The 21822-nt window shown below is 38.3% G+C and overlaps 1 protein-coding gene across 2 annotated transcripts in view; it reads right to left on the bottom strand.

Moving 5' to 3' along the window:
* raptor (regulatory associated protein of MTOR complex 1) overlaps positions 1 to 21822 on the bottom strand; it is a 638589-nt gene that overhangs the window by 357903 nt on the left and 258864 nt on the right. For both annotated transcript variants that reach the window (XM_090389485.1, XM_090389491.1), the window contains exon 15: positions 9006 to 9149. In XM_090389485.1, coding sequence (XP_090245611.1) covers positions 9006 to 9149 — 144 coding nt within the window. The remainder of the gene's footprint in view (positions 1 to 9005; positions 9150 to 21822) is intronic.

Genomic DNA, 21822 nt, shown 5'->3' with positions numbered 1-21822 from the left:
TCCTGTAACTATAATGTAGTAATGTCTGGGACAGTTTTTAAATCGGGTACTACTGGTTCTACAGATTCTGACGATATTTCATGCACTAAAAAATTCCAATTGTTGGCCGAGCTATTACTTGACAAAATTAACACAAAAGTGGGGGAGAAAGAACTTTCCATCAGCTGTTTCATAAGATTCAGTATCAAATTCACTATCTTTAAGTACCCACGTATTCATGTGGATACTTAAATAGATCATCATAAGTAACTCTACAAATATTACAAACAGTTTTATGAAAATCAATGAGGATATCTCCTCCTTTGTCAGGTTTTAGTGTGATATGAGTAGGGCAGCTTATACCTGCAACAAAGAAAACAGCAACTATGTTATAATTTTCTAAATATTGACTGGAACTTGTCGGTTGGTCACAAACACTAGTAAGAATTTTTTGGATTTATTTGATGACTTTTCTATAGCAACATGTTAGAGAGGCAACAAGAGAGACTAATAATGCTGATCTGATTATCAACAGTGATTTTTCATGCACTAAAAATCTGCAGATAAAAGAACCACTAAGTGGCAGTGAGATCACAGCATATTCACATGGATACTTAAAGATGTAATTACGATCAAGAGTAAAGGGAAAGATTTTTGCTTCTGTAAAGGAAACTACAGCATTCTCAGGCAATTTTTAAATTCTATACAGTGGAACCAACTAATGATGTTAACAACAAATTCTAAATGGGAAGCACCTTCAGCCAATGAGTGGTTGATTGCTAACACAAGCTACCATCCACTGTTGTGGAAGTGGATAGTTTGAATAAATTCAAGGAAGAACTGTACAAGCTATTGGAAGGGATGGATAGATGAAATAAGAATTTTTTTTTTTTTGCTGTGTAATTTGCATTATTGTATCATTTGTCACTATTAATACTAATAATTTAACAATGCCAGCTATTGTTGATTGCATCTTGTTAACACAGTGGCTTTAGATACTCAGATCTCCACAAAAACTCAACGAATAAAAATAATATACTCCTTACCTGTGAAAACTTACCTTGCTGCATTTGGGGAAGTCTTCCGATCCACCGTAGTTTGAGAAAATTATTGGGAATTTGGTGGATCCTAGGTTGAATAGTTGATGATCCTATCCTCCTACCATTTACAATCAAGTGGACTACTCACTCGCACATCTACTCTCATCAGAACCACACACATGATCTCTTGGCCATGGTTGTACTGTGAGAGCTTGACTTTTTCATGAGGTTATCTACATCCAAGTTCAAACAAGCTGATTCTCAAATGGCAAAATATGTAAAAAAACTTGACTACAGTTCTAAATACAGTTATCTTTGTTTCTGTAACCAACAAATTGAACTCTCTGGCCCACTTTTTTTTTTTATGTGAACCCCAAACACGAGAGGTATTAGAACCTATAGTACTTAGTACCGTACTTGAGTTGAAGGTTGAGAAGAAGAAAGATATTTGTTGACATTGGACTTGAACTTCTGTAGATTGTAATTTTCAGGAAATACGTATGAAGGAAGGTTGTTCCAGAAAACAGCAGTTGAACAAATAAATGAGGAAGATGAAAAGTTGGTTCTGTGTGTTTGAAATTGGACAGTAAATGGATGTTGGCTGTTGGTGGCACGTGTTCGGACTGTTTCGAAAGAGAGAGTGGGAATTATAGAAGCCAATTCAGAAGAACAGTGCCCATGGAAGTATCTGTAGAAGAGGCATGCAGCAGAAACAGTACGTCTATGAGAAAGCGAGTGGAGAGACTCTGTTAGAGATGAATCATTAATTAACATAACTGCCCTCTTCTGAATGGAATCTAGAAGCCTGAGAGAGGTTTTGGGGGCACCACCCCAGATGTGGGAACAATAATCCATGGCAGGGCGGATTTGCGATTTATACAGAGTTAGCAGCTGTTTGGAAGAAAAGTAACGACGAGAGCAAAAGAGAATACCAAGTTTTTTAGATGCAGAGGAAGCAATATTTGTAATGTGCTTGTGCCAAGAGAGATTAGAAGTCAGGGTAATCCCCAAAAGAGATATATCATTTAGCCTAGAAATCAGAGTGTCAATAAAGATAAACATAGGAGCAGAAGAATCCTTTTTGCGAGATATAAGACAAGACTGAGTTTTAGAAGGGTTGAAATCAACTAAGTTGTCTTTGCCCCACTGCAGAATTACCTGAAGATCGGCATTTAAGGAATTGGTAGCAGATTTTCGAGAAGTTGAAGCTGATTGAGCAGGACAAGGTTTCTCAAAATGGAAAGTGGAATGCAATGTGCTATCGTCGGCAAAACTATGGATAGGATTTCCAATCAATGGAAGAAGGTCATTAATATACAAGAGGAAAAGAGTGGGGGAAAGAACTGAACCTTGGGGGACACCGGATTAGTGGAGAAGTTAGAAGACAGAGAGCCATCTACCATCACCCTCAGTGAGCGCTCAGAGAGAAAACTGGATAACCATTTACTAAAAACAATTGGCAAACCATAAGATGGAAGCTTGTTAAGAAGACCTTTATGCCAAACACGATCAAACGCCTTTGAGATGTCAAGAGCAACTACTTGTGTTTCACTGAACCTTTCCATTGAATTAGTCCATAAATGGGTAACATAAGCCAGAATATCACCAGTGGATCGACACTGATGGACTCCATACTGGCGATCATTGATCAGACAGAAGGTTTCTAGGTAGTTTAAGAGTTGGCGATTAATTGATTTCTCCATTACTTTAGAAAGAGTAGAAGTAATTGCAATGGGATGATAATTGGATGGCAGGGATTTGTCACCCTTTTTAGGAACTGGCTGGATATGAGCAAATTTCCAAGCAGAAGGAAAAACACCTTTGGAATAAGAAAGTGAAAAAAGGCAGCAAAGAATAGGAGTAATTTCAGGAGCACAGGTTTTGAGAACAAGTGGAGAAATACCATCAGGACCTGAAGCTTTCTTAGCATCAAGATTCATCAAAATCCTTCTGATATCCTTTTGATGGAAGACGACAGGAGGCATTCAATGGAGTGTGTTGGGAATGGTGGGAGGTGTTTTACCAAGATCATTAATACATGAGCTGGAAGAAAAATGGGATGCTAGCAGGTCAGCTTTATCCTTGGCTGAAGTGACAACAGAACCATCTGGTTTGGACAGAGGTGGGAGCAGAGATGGGCAAAAGTTGCAGCCAATAGCTTTGGCAAGAGACCAGAATGCTCAGCTACCATTAGGGCAAGAAGCAAGTTTTCTACTCTTAGCCTGTTGAAACTCTAGTTTGGACTGATTAATAACTGCTTTTTTTTTTTTTTTTTTTTTTTTTTTTTTTTGATTTGGTAGTTGTTGGCGCATCGGCTTCTGTGGCCATATTGCACCTCCCAAGGTTTTTGCAGTACTTTGATCCAAGCCCGAGGCGGGAATCGAACCCGCAAATTAATAACTGCTTTACAATTGTTGTGAGCTTTGGTGTAAGCAGAAAATGAAACTGAAGAATTAGAAACAAGCCAATTACGATATGCAAAATTCTTCTCTTGAACAGCCTTAGCACATTTATTGGAAAACCAAGGTTTAGATAATGGACGAGATTTTAAAGTGGAGTGTGGGATAAAGGATTCCATTCCTGCAAGAATAATTTTACTGACACGATCTGAGCAAACGTTGACATCAGAAGTTTTGAAACAGTAATCCGACCAAAGAAAAGAAGAAAAGCAGTCTCGCAGGTCATCCCATTTTGCATTCTTGTAATGCCAAACAACACGAGGTTGGGAATAGCCATGAGATAAAGGTTCGATTGGAGAAGAGACAATCACCAAGTTATGATCTGAAGTGCCTAAAGGACCTTTCACTTCAACCGTGTATTTAGAAGGGTTGTTTGTGAGAAAAAGATCAAGCGTATTGGCTGTATGATTAGGATTGTCCGGTATTTTTGTAGGTAAATGAACAATCTGTGCTAGGTCATTAGTAATTGCAAAGGCCTCAGCATCTCGACCTGCTGGGTCAGTGTGACTAGAAAACGGAAGCCAGCTGGAGTTGTGAACATTAAAAGGTTTGCTCTTGTCAAAGTGCACACACCTTGTAGAATGCCAATGAGATTGACTGAAGTGTAGTGCTTAATCATTTTCATTTTGAGGAAAATGTTTTCTATTTTGATTCCCCCCCCCCTCAATCAATCTGGAAGATTCCCAATATACAAGGGTTCAACAAAGTATATACACACACGTGTGTGTAACCTATTAAAAAATCCAGTGACTGGTGAGGGACTACATTTGGTTATATAGGTAAAACACACTAATATCTCTCTATACATTAAAAACGTTTTCCTCCTAGTGATATTTATTTGAGCCAATGGGAGAAAAGGGTGAGGCAATTGCATCACTACAAATGCACAGGTAAATAATTACATAGGCCATTTCTTGATTAGCTTTTGATCAGTGCATTATATTAGTATAATATTATTATACAAATAATAACAAAACTATACAAATATTTACAAAAAACTAAAATATTTACAAAATACTGAACTATTTACAATCATGCCTCTACTATATTGGGACGATGGGTGCCTTCATCAGCTGACATTAATATGCAAAAATATTACAATCAAACGATGCTGGTCTTGGTCATGTATTAGACAGTGAAGCACATGCACGAGGTTGGTGAACGTTAAATGGAACGCACACAAATGTGTTATTGGGCGGAATCAGACAGTTGCTGTTGACAATGTAGAGTGCATATGTGGGATGCATGCCAATGTTCGGCGCATTGCAAGACAACTGCCTCCACAACATTCAAAAACCTCATGCACGTGCTTCACTGTCTAACACATGACCGCATCCGGCATCATTCGATGTTCCATTGTAATGTTTTTTGTATATTAATAAGAAGTGAAACATCATCCCAATATAGTTTGTATATTTGTAAATAGTTTAGTATTTTGTAAATATTTTAAATATTTGTATAGTTTGTAAATATTTTAGTCTTGCTGTTTCGGATGCAACAATATTGCTCATGTATTATGGAACCTGAAGCAAAAGGCCTTTTCCTAAGTGACCTATGCAAGCGCAGGTAAATAATTATACACTGATATTTATTCGACCTCGAGAATGCCACATGGTGGGGTAGTCAATGGGAGAAGAGGGATGAGGGTAACATGGTACAAGTGTGCAGGACAATTACGTCACTACAAATGCACAGGTAATTTCCAGATTAGATATTGATCAGTGCATTTCGACAGGCGTGTTTTTTATGTAGAAAAGCATGCACAGTGGTTGACGAGCAAAGTGAGCAGGGGGCAAAGCCCCCTAGTGTTTATATTATTAAAAAAATTGGACACACATTAAAAGGGAAGCAAGATCAGGCACTAAGACATTTATTCCACATCAGACAACCTCTCAGTAATGTTATAACTGAGTTATAATCAGCCGCTTGCAGGCTACTTCTTTATGGGCAAAATATATTTCTGAATGTGCAGTTTATAAAAATTTTATATGATATACGATTTCTTTATAAATGTGAACATGCTTTCTAGGTGATAATATGTCAACATATATTTTTTACTTCATAAGCTAAATTTAACTTGCAGAGTTAGAATGATAACAATGCAAACATGAATGTATAGTAAAATCACATTACAACAAACTTCTCCAGAGGATGCATTAATCATTTTGTTGCACCTGTTCCAAGGAATACTTCTGAATATTATTTTTAAAAACCATTATTAGTTCAAATAACTTCTATTTCATTTTTACACCATACAGAGACAATGATTTAAGTCTTAATTTACATGAAGTTAGCAGTTATGGCGCCTCCGTAGCCAGGTGGAAAGGAGCAGCAGTGCATAGCACATGCTTCTTGATTAGACCGGGGTTCGAGCCCGTCATCACCAAATACGGAGGATGCGGAAAGGTCAGGGAATGACCACCGCATATTCCCGGAGCAATATGGCCTTAGTTGCTAATGCTCCTAAAAACCAAATAACAACAACATGAAGTTAGAATACCTTATATAATGGAACTTATACAAGGTATTCAATTTACTTACAGAACTAAAGGTTATCCATAAACTTTTATAAGCCTTATTTTATTTAATTATCAGCTTTTAAAATCAATAATAAATATATGAAATGGCAAAATATAAATAAAAAATATAGTGTAATATACCTATACTGCAACTTATTGTTGCATTTATTATAATTAATATGTCAATATATGTTTATTTTTTAAAATTATTGCATTAATAAAAAAACTGAACTTCAGTGAAATTGAAAATATACAGACTCAATGTTAGTTGAAATACATTAATGATTTTAATGCTTCTTTGCTGAATGAATAAACCACTTCTGGAAATGTTTCTAGAGTGAAAGACTTGAAATCAAGAAAACATGAAATTTCTTTCATTATGGTCCTATATCAGCTAATCATGTTTTCTTTGATTTGAGCATTTTTGTTATTTCTTTTTTTCATAGAAGTCACAGAAATACCTATGGCTAAGTCAGAATCATCCTTCTGACTTCCACTATGGTATTTAATAAATTTCCAAAATGGAAGTGGAATCTAACTCGGCAGAATTAGATTTAGGAAAGGTAAGAATTAAATTTGCCAAATATTACAAGAGAAAACTTCACAAAATTACTAAATTAAATTTATGAAATTATAGAAGAATAAGCTAACTACAAGATATTTAAAGAAATTAAGGAAAAACAAGCACTGCATGTGGAATTGTGGAGAATTTTGTGATTCCCCATGCAGTTGGTGTTAGTAGTGGCAAATGATGCAAGGAAGCTTATACAGCATTAGCAAAAAAAAAAGTCTTTAATGGTAAGAGTATGCAAGAATATGCTTTTGTGTCCTTGACTAATCTTGTTACTCCACTTTAAACCTATTCTAATCTAACAGATTCACATCCTTCTTTTGAGGCTTGCCAACCTGTTCTTCGAGAAGTGAATACGCAAAATTTAAAGATGGCTTCTACTGTATACTGATACTATATGCAATACACCAGCAATTTTTTGTTATGATGTTCACCCGTAGAGTTTCAGTGGTCTTTTCAAATTAGACAAGCTACTCTGAATACACTGAATGTATGCTATTGTATACGTTGAGTGTATTCAGAGTAGCTTGTCTCTGAATGTATACTATCTACATACACTGAACTGTTATGCACCAAATTGTTACAAACAGTGAATTGTCATGCACCCATTCCAGAGAGTTTATAATCATTTTTATAATCTCACTGCCAGAGGTTTGTCCACTAATAATACTGCAAATAAGACAATTCTAAAGAACTTGTCATCTTTAATCTTGTTAATAGTAGTTTGTTTAATAATAATAACACTGCAGATAAGGTTGTTGTTGTTGTTCTAAAGAATTATCTTAAATTCTTGTTACCAAAGTTATCTGGTAATGAGATTATATAACAATTCTTTAACATTAATTATATGGTAGATAACATTTAGTCAACTATTGTCATAATACAGTTAAGATCTTCTAGTTCAAGGGTGGGTGAGATTCATCACATGTCCTAGTTGGAGGAGTGAAGTTGGTGGAATGGTTATGGTGAAGGTATTTACACCTGTTTTTAATTTGGTAAACCAGTTTTTAATATGGGAAGACACTGTTTTTAAAAAAGTTTAACATGGCTGTTTTCAACTTGTCAGCAGGAATATAACATGAAACTGCTGATTTCCATCTGTATATTATGATTTCCAAATGGAAATAAACAGACATTTTGATCTCCTGAATTAGAGTGTTTGCCTAAGACCCTGAGACCAAGAGGGACTCATCTGAGTGGCAAACAAAAAGAATTTCCCCATGGCACAAGAAGTCTTGTGCAACAAAATTCAACATCAGTCATTCTGATGCTTTTTCCGACGATGAGGGCACAGCGCACCATGAATTTGTGCCTAGGAAGAGAAGCATTGATGCTGCTTACTACATTGAGATTTTGACACGTTTGCCTGGGAATAACAATCATAAACCATAACAATCCCTCCCCAGCCTTCCGTAAGAGGAGACTCGTTTTCTCTGTAAAGATGGTAACAAGTATCATTTTCAAACTCAACTTCTGGGACCACTATAGCTGCAGAATCCCCACTCCAAGTCTTAAGATCCAGTTCTGTCTTGGATCTTACCAACAACAAGCTGAGACTACTGAATAGCTGTTTTGGCCACATAAATGTTAGAATTTAAAAAGCTGTAGATGGCAACCTTCATAAATTTGCTGTCGACAAATGGTACAGAAAAAACATGCTCTTCAGAGGCCTATCATCAACCACATTTGAAAGTTAGTGTCCACCTGTGCATGTGATGTGATGTCGGGCCACAATTTTTGCTAAAGGTTGCTGCCACTTCTCCAGGGCAATTTGCCTGATAGCAGCCCCAATTCCATGCTCCTTGATGGGGAGGTGTCTGGTTTCCAATTAATTTTGAATCACTAGGCTGAGTCCTTTATAAGGTCTCTTCACTGTGGAATGAGTTATTCAAGACTAATTGGAATCTGTATTATTTTAGCTCTAAAAGTGTAATTTTTGTTTATCTTTGTTTATATTGTATTTATTCATATTATTTTAAGTTGGCTTATGTCCATATTTCCATTATTCATATTTACCTGAAAACTTGAAACTTAGCTGCACTTGGATTTGCATACTGGCATGTACTAAAGATTCGTATACACAATAAATAAAGTTATTTGTTTTATATTAATAACTTCCTGAAGTTTGACTATTGTCTTGTTGAATACACACTGTATATATAAACTGAAATGAAAACTCAGTTTTTCATCGATATCTGCATTAAATAAATACTACAAAAAAAATAAAACTTTCGAGTATAAAAGGCTCTTATTAATAGTATGCACAACAAAACATACCTGTCAAACTTGCTTATTTATTAAACCTTATCAACTGAAGTGGTATTAATAAATATTGTCAATTTGATTATTAAACAGAATGTAAAGACTGGAAATGTAATGGAATGACTGGTAAAAAAAATGCCCATGTGAATTTTAATTGGATTCTGAAGTTTCTTACCTTTCTCACTAAGGGGCTTCCATCTATGGAAACTATATTTATAAGTGTTACACCAATATTGTGGTCAATAATATTAGCATGGTCAGTCCGTTCTGCAATACTGTTTAAAAACGTACCAAGGGCAAAAACAGCTGCAGCTCTCACCTATAAAATGTTAAATAAATTATAAATAAAACTTTGTATTGCAAAAGAATTGTCATTATACAGCTATAAATAAATAAGTTTAGACTAAGACAATTTTTGGGCTAGAGCCTCAAACTATGGAAACATTCACTAAATGGACAAATTAGTGCAATTGCATCACATTAGTACATAGCAAACTACCAAAATAGGTGAAAAGGCATTGTTTTTGTTATATCTCACATTGTGAAAACCTTCACAATGAGTTACCCTGATATTGTACTACCTTGAATAAGTAATGCTTCAACAATGGAGATGAATAATGTTACTTATTCTCGGCATATACCACCACCCAGGTGGCACCGTTTCGAGGCTTGTTGACCTCTCTCTTTCTCTCTGGTGGGAGGGTAGGTATCCTGGTGTTGCAATAAATGACAACCCAGTTATGAAATATAAATCCACAATATGAGAGATGCCAAATAGTGTGCAATAGTATAGACTAAGACAATTTTTGGGCCACACTCTCAAACTACAGAAAGATTCACTAAACCAACAACCCTGTGACAACCCGTATCAACTTGCTATTTCTTCACTTTGACAGTCAATCAATCGCAAGTAAACACTTCATAACTGGGTTATCACTTGCAACAACCACGGTACCTATCTGCCCACTGAAGAGAGGCCAACAAGCCTCGAAATGGTGCCAATTGGATGGTCATTAGTCTTCTCCATTGGTGAAGCGTTACTTATTCGAGGTAGTACAATATCAGGCCAACCCATTATGAAGGTTTTCACAATATGAGATATAACAAAAACAATGCCTTTCACTTACTTCGGTAGTTTACTATGTACTAATATGATGCAATTGCACTAACTTGTCTGTTTAATAAATAAGTTTATTATTCATTTCTAATCTTAATTATAAGTTATGGGTAAATGAGACAGAGTGAGATATGACAAATGGCCCTGGATGACACAAAGCTAGAGTGACTTATGGGTATAAATAGTTTAACAATATTGTACATGGAAAATTGAGAAAGGACCCTAGATTATATCTGGGTGATAGTTATGACAATAATTTCAGAGTTGCAGTATACAGAATATCTTGTTTCTAGAAAGTATTATTCAAGAAATATTTCAGTTATCATTTGGAGTGGCATATCATATTCATTCAGTTTTTGACTGAAGGGCAAGCCTTCTGTCAAAAACTGAATAATACAGGAAGGATAAAAGTGGACCAGCAGTCTTGAAAGAGATAGATTATGGTTATGGAATTTTCAGATTAAACACAGCAGAGATAGAAACACTAGGTCTAGTTGGTGTATCTGTTTTTCATGGCTTTGGCGCAGGGAAGGTGATGACAATTAAGCTACACACCCTGGAAATATCAACTTTTTAGTGTGGTGAATTTGGTCAGAGCTGGAGGATAAAATTTGTAAGTCAAGGAAAGAATGGTGTTAAACAAGCTTAAGTAAAGTGGATGATATAAATATCAGCAATGAATCCTTGAGTTCCAGAGGATTCTAAATTTTCTTAATAAGAAAAAATTAATATTCTTTACATCTATCACGAAAATTGCTGTTCAATACACCTATTAAATATAATGGTAAAAAGGTTTGATATACAGTGGATAGATGTTATTTGGGCCACCAACTAATCAGGGTAGCCGTTTATTTGGGATAAATCTTAAAGAAAAGAAACCAATCGATAAAATAGCCAGGGTTTACTTCGCTTAATTGAGACAATATGCTGTTTAATCAGGGCAGGAGACTGCAGCACTCGAGATTACCCTACGATTGTCTCCGACCATACCATGTGGTTCGGTCGGATTTCTGGAGGTCACCATAAAACAATTAGCAGTCTCCTGTTTATTGAGCTTTTCTGTTAGTGCAATCTATTAGACATGAATAGTAAACTAGATCTTATTGAATTTGCAATAATACTGATAGCTGGAATTCTGTGGGTCACATTGGTGTTAGGGTGAAATATGTTTCCCCTTCCAGGAAATCTTCAAACATAAAAAACAAATTTTCAGAATCTTCTCTTCACTCCTATTTCTATTTTTTAAACTTCATAACTTGTTACTCCGTTCTCACTTGCGACTATTTTGCTACGTGCAATTTGTGTGTGCCATGTTTTTTATGATTGATCGCTTATCTTTTTTAATGTTTTAAATTTTAACCCCCACCCACAAATGTTAGTGAAGAGAAATATCAACTGGTTAGTATGTACATATTACAGTACGTATTAATTAAGCTATGCATGTAAGCGTAAATTTATTTTTATTTTGCTAACCTGTGGAAAATATTCTTCCAATTTTCACGTATCATTTAATTTTTTAATTGGTAAAGTAATGAAGTGTAAATTTGTGCTTGATATATCTTTACTTTTATAGCCTATGGATAATTTCCTCCTATTTTTGCCAATTAGAATTGCTGTTTAATAGAATTAAAATTCAATTCGCAAACGTGGTCACAATTTCTGTACAATCAAATAACATTACAATGGCGAGTCCATTGTAATGTGATTTGATTGTACAGAAAATAAACCATAAAACAGGGGGCCATTGTATTTTTAACTATTTACGTGAAACTTTGCGTAATTGGGGCAGCCACTTAATCGGGCCTAAATGGACTAGTCCCGATGTGTCCCAAATAACCAGAATTGACTGTATAATATATTTAAATATAATACTTAGATAACATACTGTTAATAATCCTACAAAGAATTTATAAACTTTAGTTAGCAATATGTAGCATTAATGCTGACAACCAATTAGCCATTATATGTGCACATAATACACTTTAATGTTAAGCATTATGCACAAATTAATCAAATAACTAATTTAATAATCCCATTAATGTCATATGGACAGTCCCCCATTACTCAACAGGGGCTTTTAGCAGACAACTGTTCAATCAAAATGAAGAGCTCATGTATACTCATTTCTGTTATTCCAGTGTCAGTTTATTATCTTATAAATTTTTGGCAATGATTAATGGGATCAAACATTAACATTTTTAAGAACTAAATAGTAATTTTATAGAATACCATTTTAAGTAAAATAAATATATCAAACTGGGAGTGGGACACAAAGCCCTAAAGAGGGCATTCATTAGCACAAGGGATAGACTAAAGTTATGACAGAATAGAGTGGGCTCTTTGAGATATTAACAGGATAATGAAGCAGCTATAAATAGTGGGAGAAAAGTAAAAATTACAGTAGAATCTTGTTAATACAAAGTTAAAGACCTAAATTTTATGTTTTGTAATAGTGAAGTTCTTAGTAACATGGACTGCCAAGTGTGAAACTTTACTTCTTTTTTTTTTTTTAAATACATATATCTAAAATAAAAGTTAAAGTTAAGGATATCTAAAACGTTTGTTTTTGGATAATGTTTCTTTTTATATTGGTGAACAATATTGGGAGGGTGCTCTGGTTGAGGGAGAAAACAGTTGGTGGATTTCTGGCTGCTGTAAAGGGATAAGTATTTTTAATTTTTACCGTATTCTTCATTAATTAACACAGTATTGTGTTTTACAGAAATATTAAATAGGTTTAGTAGCATTCATTAGCTTCTTATTTTGAATTTAACTAGAGATTTTTGGAAGTTACAACTCCCAGTGTTGGTGCCAATTATTGTTGAACTAGCCGCCATATTGTAGCCGATAAGAAATAGCGTAACGTATATATATCTCTAACTGATAGCGTAAGGTATAAAGTAAAAATAGATAGTATAATACGAAGCACTGTATTAGGAATCTGCTTGCTTATTATAGTATTATCAATTAATCAAAAATATTATTAATCTTATTGAATTCACATTTAGAAGTTATAGTATGTCTTAAAGTACTGTTTTATTGGACTAAATTCAAAAATAGCAAAAGCTTAAATTTCCAGTATTCACCTTTGATCGATCTGCAATTGTTATGGTTTGAATAATAAGAGATTGGCTAACTTTAAAGTGATTGGTTTATTAAAACTTTGATATTATATACTTGGATCTTAGAAAGGCTTTTGATACTGTTGCACATGCAAGCGTGCTGCACAAATTGGAGCAGTATGGCCTTGGAGGCAAATTACTGCTTTGGATAAAGCAGTGGTTGAGGGGGAGAAGACAGAGAATGGTAATCAATGGACACTGCTCATCGTGGACTAATGTTATTAGTGGAGTTCCTCAGGGTTCATTGTGTGTTGGGTCCATTATTGTTTTCTGTATTTATAAATAATATTGATGATGGTATATCAAGCTTAATGTCCAAGTTTGCAGATGATACAAAGGTTGGCAGGGTTGTTAAGGACACAACTGATGCTATGCTGCTGCAACAGGATCTGGAAAGGTTGAGCAGATGGGCTGAGAGGTGGCAAATGAAGTTTATTTGCCACCAATGTCAAGTACATTTGTACTTGACAATGTAAAGTACTACGTATGGGAAACAGCAACCCAGAGCAATGTATCAACTCTATGGTACTACACTGACAGTGGTAGAGAATGAAAAGGACCTGGGGGTATTTGTGCAGACAGATATGAAGTTCTCTGAGCAGTGCAGACAGGCTGCTAGAGTAGCTCATGGTGTCTTATCAATGATATACACGAATTTTTCTAGCAGGGATAAGGAGGTGGTTATTCCCTTGTATAAGGCAATGGTCAGGCCAAACCTAGAGTACTGTATACAGGTCTGGAGGCCTCATTTCAAGAAGAATGTAGAGCTGCTGGAACGAGTACAGAGAAGGGCAACAAGATTAGTGAATGGAACAAAGGGTTGCTCTTACGAAGAAAGGCTTAAGTTTTGCAAATTACAGTGTCTGGAGACTAGGCACCGGCGAGGTGATCTGATAGAGGTGTATAAAGCCTTGAATGGTTTGAGCATGCTCAATGCTGATGGGAAACTGCCTCTTGCTCAGAATAATCACCTGAGAGGGCATAAATTCAAATTCAGGAAGGACAGATGTAGGATAGATGTGCGGAAATTTGTCTTTAGCCAGCAGGTAGTTGGTTGGTGGAACAGACTTCCATCACTTGTGGAAGTTGATAGCCTAAATAAATTTAAGGCTCAGCTGGACAGGTATTTCGAACAAACGGAGGGATGAAGTGAAAGTTTTTTTTTTTTTTTTTTTTGGCTGATGCTGCATACGCTTGCTTTTTTGCATCATATGTCTCTACTAATGCTAATGCTAAAAAATTAAGTGGATGAATAAGTGGTAATTACGATGGAAACGGGATTAAAATATGCGCAAGGAAGTAGAAGTGCACTAACTCCGTCCTTGGTTGTCGTGAAGTTGATTAAAGTTAAAATTCTAAATAGTGAATAAGCCAATAGTCGTAACGGTGGACTTTCGTTAAAACGTCTTCAGTTGGCAAGTTAAGTGAAAGGGAACGCGTACTGTATTTAAGAAGAATTTTGTAATCCCGTGATGCACTTTGCCGCTTGCGGGAATCTCAAATTGGTGAGATTCCAAACCGGAGAAAGATTGAAGGGGAGTTTCGCATTTAAAATGTTTAGATCGGAGTGGTGACGAAACCATTCTATAATGCGAGCTTTGTATTGCAAGATTTTGTAATTGTTTTTTAATTTTAATATGGTGATAGCTGAATCAACTGGGGGGGGGTATGTTGTTGGAGCGTACGTGCAAAGTAAGTTCAGTGCTGGATTGTCCCATTCCGAAGCTATTGTAGTGATAATAAGCTCTTGTATTAGATGACTGGGTAGAACCAAATTTGGTTGTAGTACTGCCAATGTAACAGGCATTACAATTTTGTTGACATTTAATTAAGTAAATAATATTATTCATTTCGCTTGTTGGATATTTATGTGTTTCTTTATATTTATTGAAAAGTGATCCAAGTTTATTGTAGGTAGAAAAAATAAGTGTAATGTCCGTGATTGCAAACATTCGCTGGAATTGTCCTGCAAGATTATTATGGTAAGGGAGAACGAGACATGTTTTGCTATTTGTAATGTGTTTTATAGGGTTATTAATATTATTTTTTACGATGGAAATAGTGTGTTGAATTAAGTGTTGTGGGTAGTTTCTGGCTATGAATTTTATTGTTAATTAAATTGTATTTAAATGGAAATCATTACCCAGACTAGAGCTGCGAAGAAAAGACCACAGACTAGCGAGAGTGCTGTGACTAGGGGGAGAAATAATGGGGGCGATTCTCCAACGCATCGTAGTCTCAAAAAATGCGGGAAATGTGAAATGTTTGCCGACTTTTCTAAAACAGGACATGATCTAGCAAAGGAGGATGCGTTTGTGTGTGCTAAGTGTCTAGAGTGTCGCCTCAGCATTCTGATGGGGGTCTACGAGAGCTTGAGGTGTAGGGTAAATGCCCTTGAAGAAATTAATATGAGGAGCCCCATCAAGATCTCAGCTGCCCAGCTCAATCGCAGAGCTCACTCCTGTGCATCAGGCAACAGAGAAGCAATCTCCAAGGCAGAATGCACTGGTCAAAAGGAACTACTTGTAGTTGTTGACTCTTATTGTCAGGGAGATAGGAAATATACTATGCAAGAAGGGTAGATGGAACAGGACCAGGGTATGTCTGCCAGGGGCAAAAGTTGATGATGTTGTAGAGCATATATCATCTATTAAGGGCACAAAAGGTGATATTGTTGTACATGTTGCAACTAAGGAGGAGGATTAAGAGTAAGAGATCTGCAGATTTACTCAATAAACAACCCTAGGGGCTCACACCTGGTGAGTATGGGCTAGGCACACCCAGAACCAATACGCAAGAACCAATACGCAAGAGTGTTGTCCTAGGGCCCACTTATTTATCACGAAATTAAACTTTAATTTGGACAATATGCAAAACCTCTTCCACCAGCGATGAAAAGAATAAATTGAGATTCATTGGATGACATGACCTGCCTTCAGTCTTCCTGTGTCCATCCTATGCATGCTTGGTACTAATGAAGTTTATTTTCAGGTCTGAGGTCAGTGGCTTGAGTGAAGATCTCTTACACCAGTAATGCATTCTTTGTAGGGTTCTTTACATAGCATTGCATGCTACGCTAATCACTTGTGATAGATTAAATGAAAAGGTTAACTGCCTCGTTGTTTGGCACTTGATCTGCTCCAGGCATTCATATTACTGCTCTGTGACCATTCATTTTCAGATGCATTTGGATCTGGTCACAGAAATGATTTTCCATTCATTAAAGACTTGAATCCCACTAGCCTTTGAATATTATACTTTATGCTGTAAAGCCTATTAAATCCACGCATACACCCCCCCCCCCCCCCGCACGCACATACACATACATCATCTTTTTTGAAATTCTGAAAGATTTGATTTGATTTCGATTTTATTGGTGCATTAGCAGCTAGGGCTATAATGCGCCAAGACCAGGTAAAAATTTAACATCTCAGTGACCTAATTAATTAGGCCACCATGTCCAGATCTAAAAATAAATATATAAAAAAGATAAATCAATAAAAGAGATAACAACAACATATAAATTTTAAATACGATTAAAAACCTTTATTGCTTTCAAAAAGCTAACAATCGCAGACACATTGTTGTCATTGTCGGAAAAAATCTGACTGAGTGTATAAGGCTCAGTCAGATGATTAAAAGCGGTAAAACGGGTGCTGCTAAAATCTGGACAGTCAATTAAAAGGTGTCTGATCGTTAAAATTGTGCCACACAACTCACACATAGGAGGGTCATCAGCCCTCAGCAAAAACGAATGAGTTAAATGACTGTGTCCTATGCGGGTCCGGGCAAGAACAACTTCCTCCTTACGATTCCTGCGCAGACTAGACTGCCACGGTTCAATAACAGGTTTTATACAATATAATTTATTCGCAGTCTGTCTATTCCACGAATCCTGCCATTGGTGGAAGGGTGGAAGGGGTTGCTTTGGTGTTTGGGCAACCTTGTCTACCTTAATATTAAGTTCTTTGAGTAGCTCTTGGAGACGAATACCAAAAGGACGATTGGCAGTCTTACGGGTGTTGTACAAATTTTCCCATCGTGGCTCAAAAACGAATGGCCACGTAGGATGGTCTGGCAGGGATTTCAGTTTTAAGGCATACTTTAGAGACAACTGCTTACGTCGAAGTGATAACGGTGGTTCGTTTGCTTCGACGTATAAGCTCTGGACGGGAGATGTTCGAAATGCTCCAATAGCGATACGGAGAGCCTGATGATGGACAGGATCCAGCCATCGAAGTACACTGTCTCTGGCCGAATTGTATACCAGGGACCCGTAATCTATTCTGGATCGTACAAGTGCACGATAGATGCGTAGTAGGGTTCATCGATCTGCACCCCAAGATGTTGAGGAAAGAGCGCAGAATATTCAGCCCTCTTGTGCACTTTGTGCGGAGTTCACGGATGTGATCCAGAAAGGTCAGCTTTGTATCGAATACGAGTCATAAGAATTTTGTGTCCGCTGCTACTGGAATTGCATTTTGTCCGAGCTTTAATTCAGGTTCAGGATGACGATTACGCTTGCGACAAAAGTGTACGCAAATGGTCTTCTCCGGTGAGAACCTGAAGCCATTAGCAAGTGCCCAGGAGTTGAGGCGATCAATAGCTTTCTGCAGTTGTCTTTCAATAACCCTCATGTTGCATGACTGACAAAATATGCTAAAGTCATCAACATAGAGGGCACTGTGTACAGTTGGAGGAAGTTGTTCTGTGATGGAATTTACTTTGATGGCAAAAAGCGTAACACTTAATACTGATCCTTGTGGTACTCGCTCCTCTTGAGTGAAGGAATGAGAGAGTGAGGATCCCACACGAACTTGGAAAGATCGATTGGCTAGAAAGTTTTTAATAAAAATGGGGAGTTGCCCCCTAAGGCCAAGGCTATGCAGATCTTTTAAGATGCCAAATCTCCAAGTTGTGTCATACGCTTTTTCCATGTCAAAGAACACCGACACCAAGTGTTCGCGTTTTAGGAAAGCATCCCGGATGGATGCTTCCAATCTAATAAGATGGTCCAAAGTGGACCGGTTCCTTCGGAAGCCGCACTGGATGTTGGAGAGAAGGTCATTTGTTTCGAGATACCATATTAAACGAGAATTAACCATTCTCTCCACGATTTTGCACAGACAGCTGGTCAGAGCAATAGGACGATAATTGGTGGTGACTTTTGGATCCTTTCCTGGCTTAGGAAAGGCAAGAACGATTGCCTTTCGCCAGGAGTCCGGAAACTGCCCTACAGTAAAGATTCTGTTATACAGAAGGAGCAGACAATCCATAGATTTTGGTGAAAGATGTTTAATCATTTCATAATGGATGCCATCTGGTCCAACAGCACTTGCTTTGGAAAGAGCGAGGGCTCTTTTCAGTTCCTGAATAGTAAAATCCCCGTTGTAGGGATAGAGGCCCTTGGACTTAAAATTAAGTGCTTCTCTTTCCAGTTTATGTTTCAGGACCAGGAACTCTGGGGAGTACGAGGATGTTGCGGAGATGTTAGAGAATGTTTCCCCAAGAGCATTGGCTATTGCAGTTGGATCTGCAATAGCGCATCCATTATAATCTAGGATTGAAGAAGGGTGGGATGTATATTTTCCCTTCATTTTCCGGATTTTATCCCAGACTACCTTAGAGTTGGTAGACTGGTTAATAGATGATGTAAAACGGATACACGATTCCTTTTGACTCTGACGACAGATGTAGCGTGCTTTGGCTCGTGCACGTTTGAAGGCTATAAGGTTGTTCGTGGTAGGATATCGGCGGAATATCCCCCACACTTTGTTTTGAGCCTTTTTTGCTGCTGTGCATTGTGAATTCCACCAAGGTTTGGGAAATGGTGGAAACCAGGCAGATGTTTTTGGAACAGCATTTGCGGCTGCTTGGACAATATTTTCTGTGATGTACTTAACTGCATCATTGATAGGCTCTTGCTTGACTGTGCTAAGATCAAAATTTGCCTGATGTTGGAAGGCAGTCCAGTCAGCCTGATCAATCTTCCACCGTGGTAACCTGAAGGGAAGACATGGTCTCCCGCTGTGTAACGAGGTTATCACAGGGAAGTGATCACTTCCGTATGGATTCTCCTCCACTTCCCAAGTGAGTGAAGGGAGTAGAGAAGGGGAGCAGATAGAGAGATCAATGGCAGAAAAAGTACGGGTAGGCATGTGGAAGAAGGTGTTTATTCCAGTATTTAGAAGGGAAAGGTCACTGTCATTTAGCATACATTCTATGACTCGTCCCCTTCCATTGATGTTAGCACTGCCCCACAGGGTGTTATGTCCATTCATATCCCCGAGAAGTAAGAAAGGGGGAGGCAGCTGCGTTAGAAGATCATCAAGGTCTGCCTGGGAGATGTCAGTCCCAGGTGGCAAATAAATGGAGCACACAGTGAATAAAAATCCCACTGAAAGGCGAATTGCAACAGCCTCTATGCTGGTTGTAATTAGCAAGGGCTGCACTGGGGTCTGGTTACCCACAAGGATAGCCACTCCCCCATGTACAGAGCCATCCGCAATTCTATCCTTTCGAAAAACTGTGATGTTGTGCATGGTGGGATCATCATTTGCCTTTAGATATGTCTCCTGCAAGCAAAAGCAGACTGGCTCGTGCTTTTGCAGGAGGGTCTTGATGTCATCAATATTTCGCTGGAATCCACGACAATTCCATTGTAGGAATTTAGCCATTATTTTGGCTTGGTGGGTCCATCAGGCGGCTTCCGAGGTGCTGAGGGCTTACTTTTATCAGTCTTGGATTTGTCTTTTTTGGGGAAGAATGGACGCTGTCCCGTGTCCATTTCCTCCTCCGCAAAGAGTTCCAAAACTGAATCTTCGGGTATCTCCTTCTGCTCCACATCCATCTTTTCTTGGGTACTAGGGGCACTTCCCCTTTCTTATTCTTTTCTTTCATACTTATCTTTGTTACTTGTGGAGCATTAGGAGGTACCGATATAGGAGTGGCAGCTGGTTGGTCCTTTTGTGCAGGTTTTTGAGTACTTAAGAGATACCGCGCGATGGGAGTGAAAGACTCCTTTGGAGGAATGGTCATGTCCGTCTGAGTTCCGACGGAACATCTCCCTGCTACCTTCTGGGCGTAGGTAGGTTTGTTGATATTCAGGGGTTTGACCGATTTCCTTGCCTCCTGGTATGATATATTTAGCTCTGCCTTCAGCCGTTGAATTTCTTTTTCTTCTTTCCACCTCTGGCATGCTCGTGAGTAGGCTGGGTGTTCGCCTTCACAGTTAATACAGGTGGGTTTTGCGGCTGAACATGCTGTTGTTTCGTGGTCCTTTGCACCGCATCGAGCGCATGCAAGGACTCCACGGCAGGCCATTTGAGAATGTCCATACTTCTGGCATTTAAAACACCGTAAAGGGTTTGGAACGTATGGACGCACTGAACAGTTGATGTATCCAGCTTTGATGTCGTCAGGAGGTTTGGGAGAGTTAAAAGTCAGGATAACGCTCCTGGTTTTAACAATTTTTCCATCCCTTCGCGCAGTGATTCTCTTGACGGCAATGACTCCCTGTGGTTTTAATTCGGAGCAGATTTCCTCCTCGGTTACGTCGAGAAGGTCCCACTCCGAAATGACACCTCTGGATGAATTGAGTGTTCTGTGTGGTGTCACTGTTATAGGGATTCCTCCGATTGATGTTGTTCGGAGTAGATGTTCTGATTGCTTGTCATTTTTAGTTTCAATTAAAAGGTCTCCAGAACGAAGCCTTTTAACTGATTTGGGTGAACCTGCTAACCCATCTAGCCCTTTTTGAATAAAAAAGGGCGACATTTTACCAATTGGTTTTTCTCCAGTGGAATGTATGATTAGGAATCTTGGAACAGGCCCTGATGGTACTTCAGTTCGCTGCCTTTTTTTAGCAATAATGCTATCTGGATCATTGTCTATGTTTTCAGATAGGGACCGGGTTGGGGCCCCTGAAGAAATGAGTTTATCAGGATTCATAGAGGTTTTTTATTTGTTCAGTGCCCGGGCTCCCCACCCACCACGGAGCCCAAAGGGACGCCCACTACCCGGCATGCAATAAATGCGCTCGGGAGTGGGACGCCAGGGCTACCCAGACACTATACCCGCACCGCCGCCAGCCTGAATCCTGTCCCTAGGACCATGAGGATAGGGGCGTGGCATTGACACGGTTGACCCTCGCAGGCGAGCCTACTAGCCGATTGATCCTAGCCGGGCCTTCCAGGACCACCCGTCTTGTCGAAGCAGGGGCCAAAGTGGTGTATTGAAGCTGGGCCCCTCAACCACCAGATCCCCCTTTCCGAATTTCCACGGGGTCACAGCACACGGCAAACACGCCGGATTCCATTGATGTAAGCCTGGAACCTGGGCTGTGGGCGTTGGATCCCAGTGATGCTAGTCTGGAAGTCCAGCAGCGTCACTGGGAGGTCCCCTCACCACTTACAGGTGCCCACGTCGAGGGATCTGGAAGATCTGTCTGTTGCATTAGTAGAGTCACATGCTGCTCCCCTCCTCACATTTTCTTTTGTTTCTTTTTTCCTTTTGCTGCAAAGTAACTAAGGCTATGAAACATCAGTCTATTGTGTCTTTGAATTGCATACATCTATGAACTGATTGAAAGCTAGTCAAGCAAATGAATGTGACAGCAACGTTGTGGAATGAGAGATTGAGGAAGAATTATCTGAGGAGTTTATAAGAAAAGGTTTCTGAGAGAGCTTTTTGTTACCAGAGATGAAACTGAAGCAACACACATGCTGTCTTCTAAAAAAAAGAAGCCAAAAATG

This window comes from Mastigoproctus giganteus, chromosome 2 (genome assembly GCF_048544385.1).
Source record: "Mastigoproctus giganteus isolate SK-2022 chromosome 2, ASM4854438v1, whole genome shotgun sequence".
NCBI lineage: Eukaryota > Metazoa > Arthropoda > Arachnida > Uropygi > Thelyphonidae > Mastigoproctus > Mastigoproctus giganteus.
The sequence above is the reverse complement of the archived record's forward strand: the minus strand, read 5'-3'. Positions and strand labels throughout refer to the sequence as shown.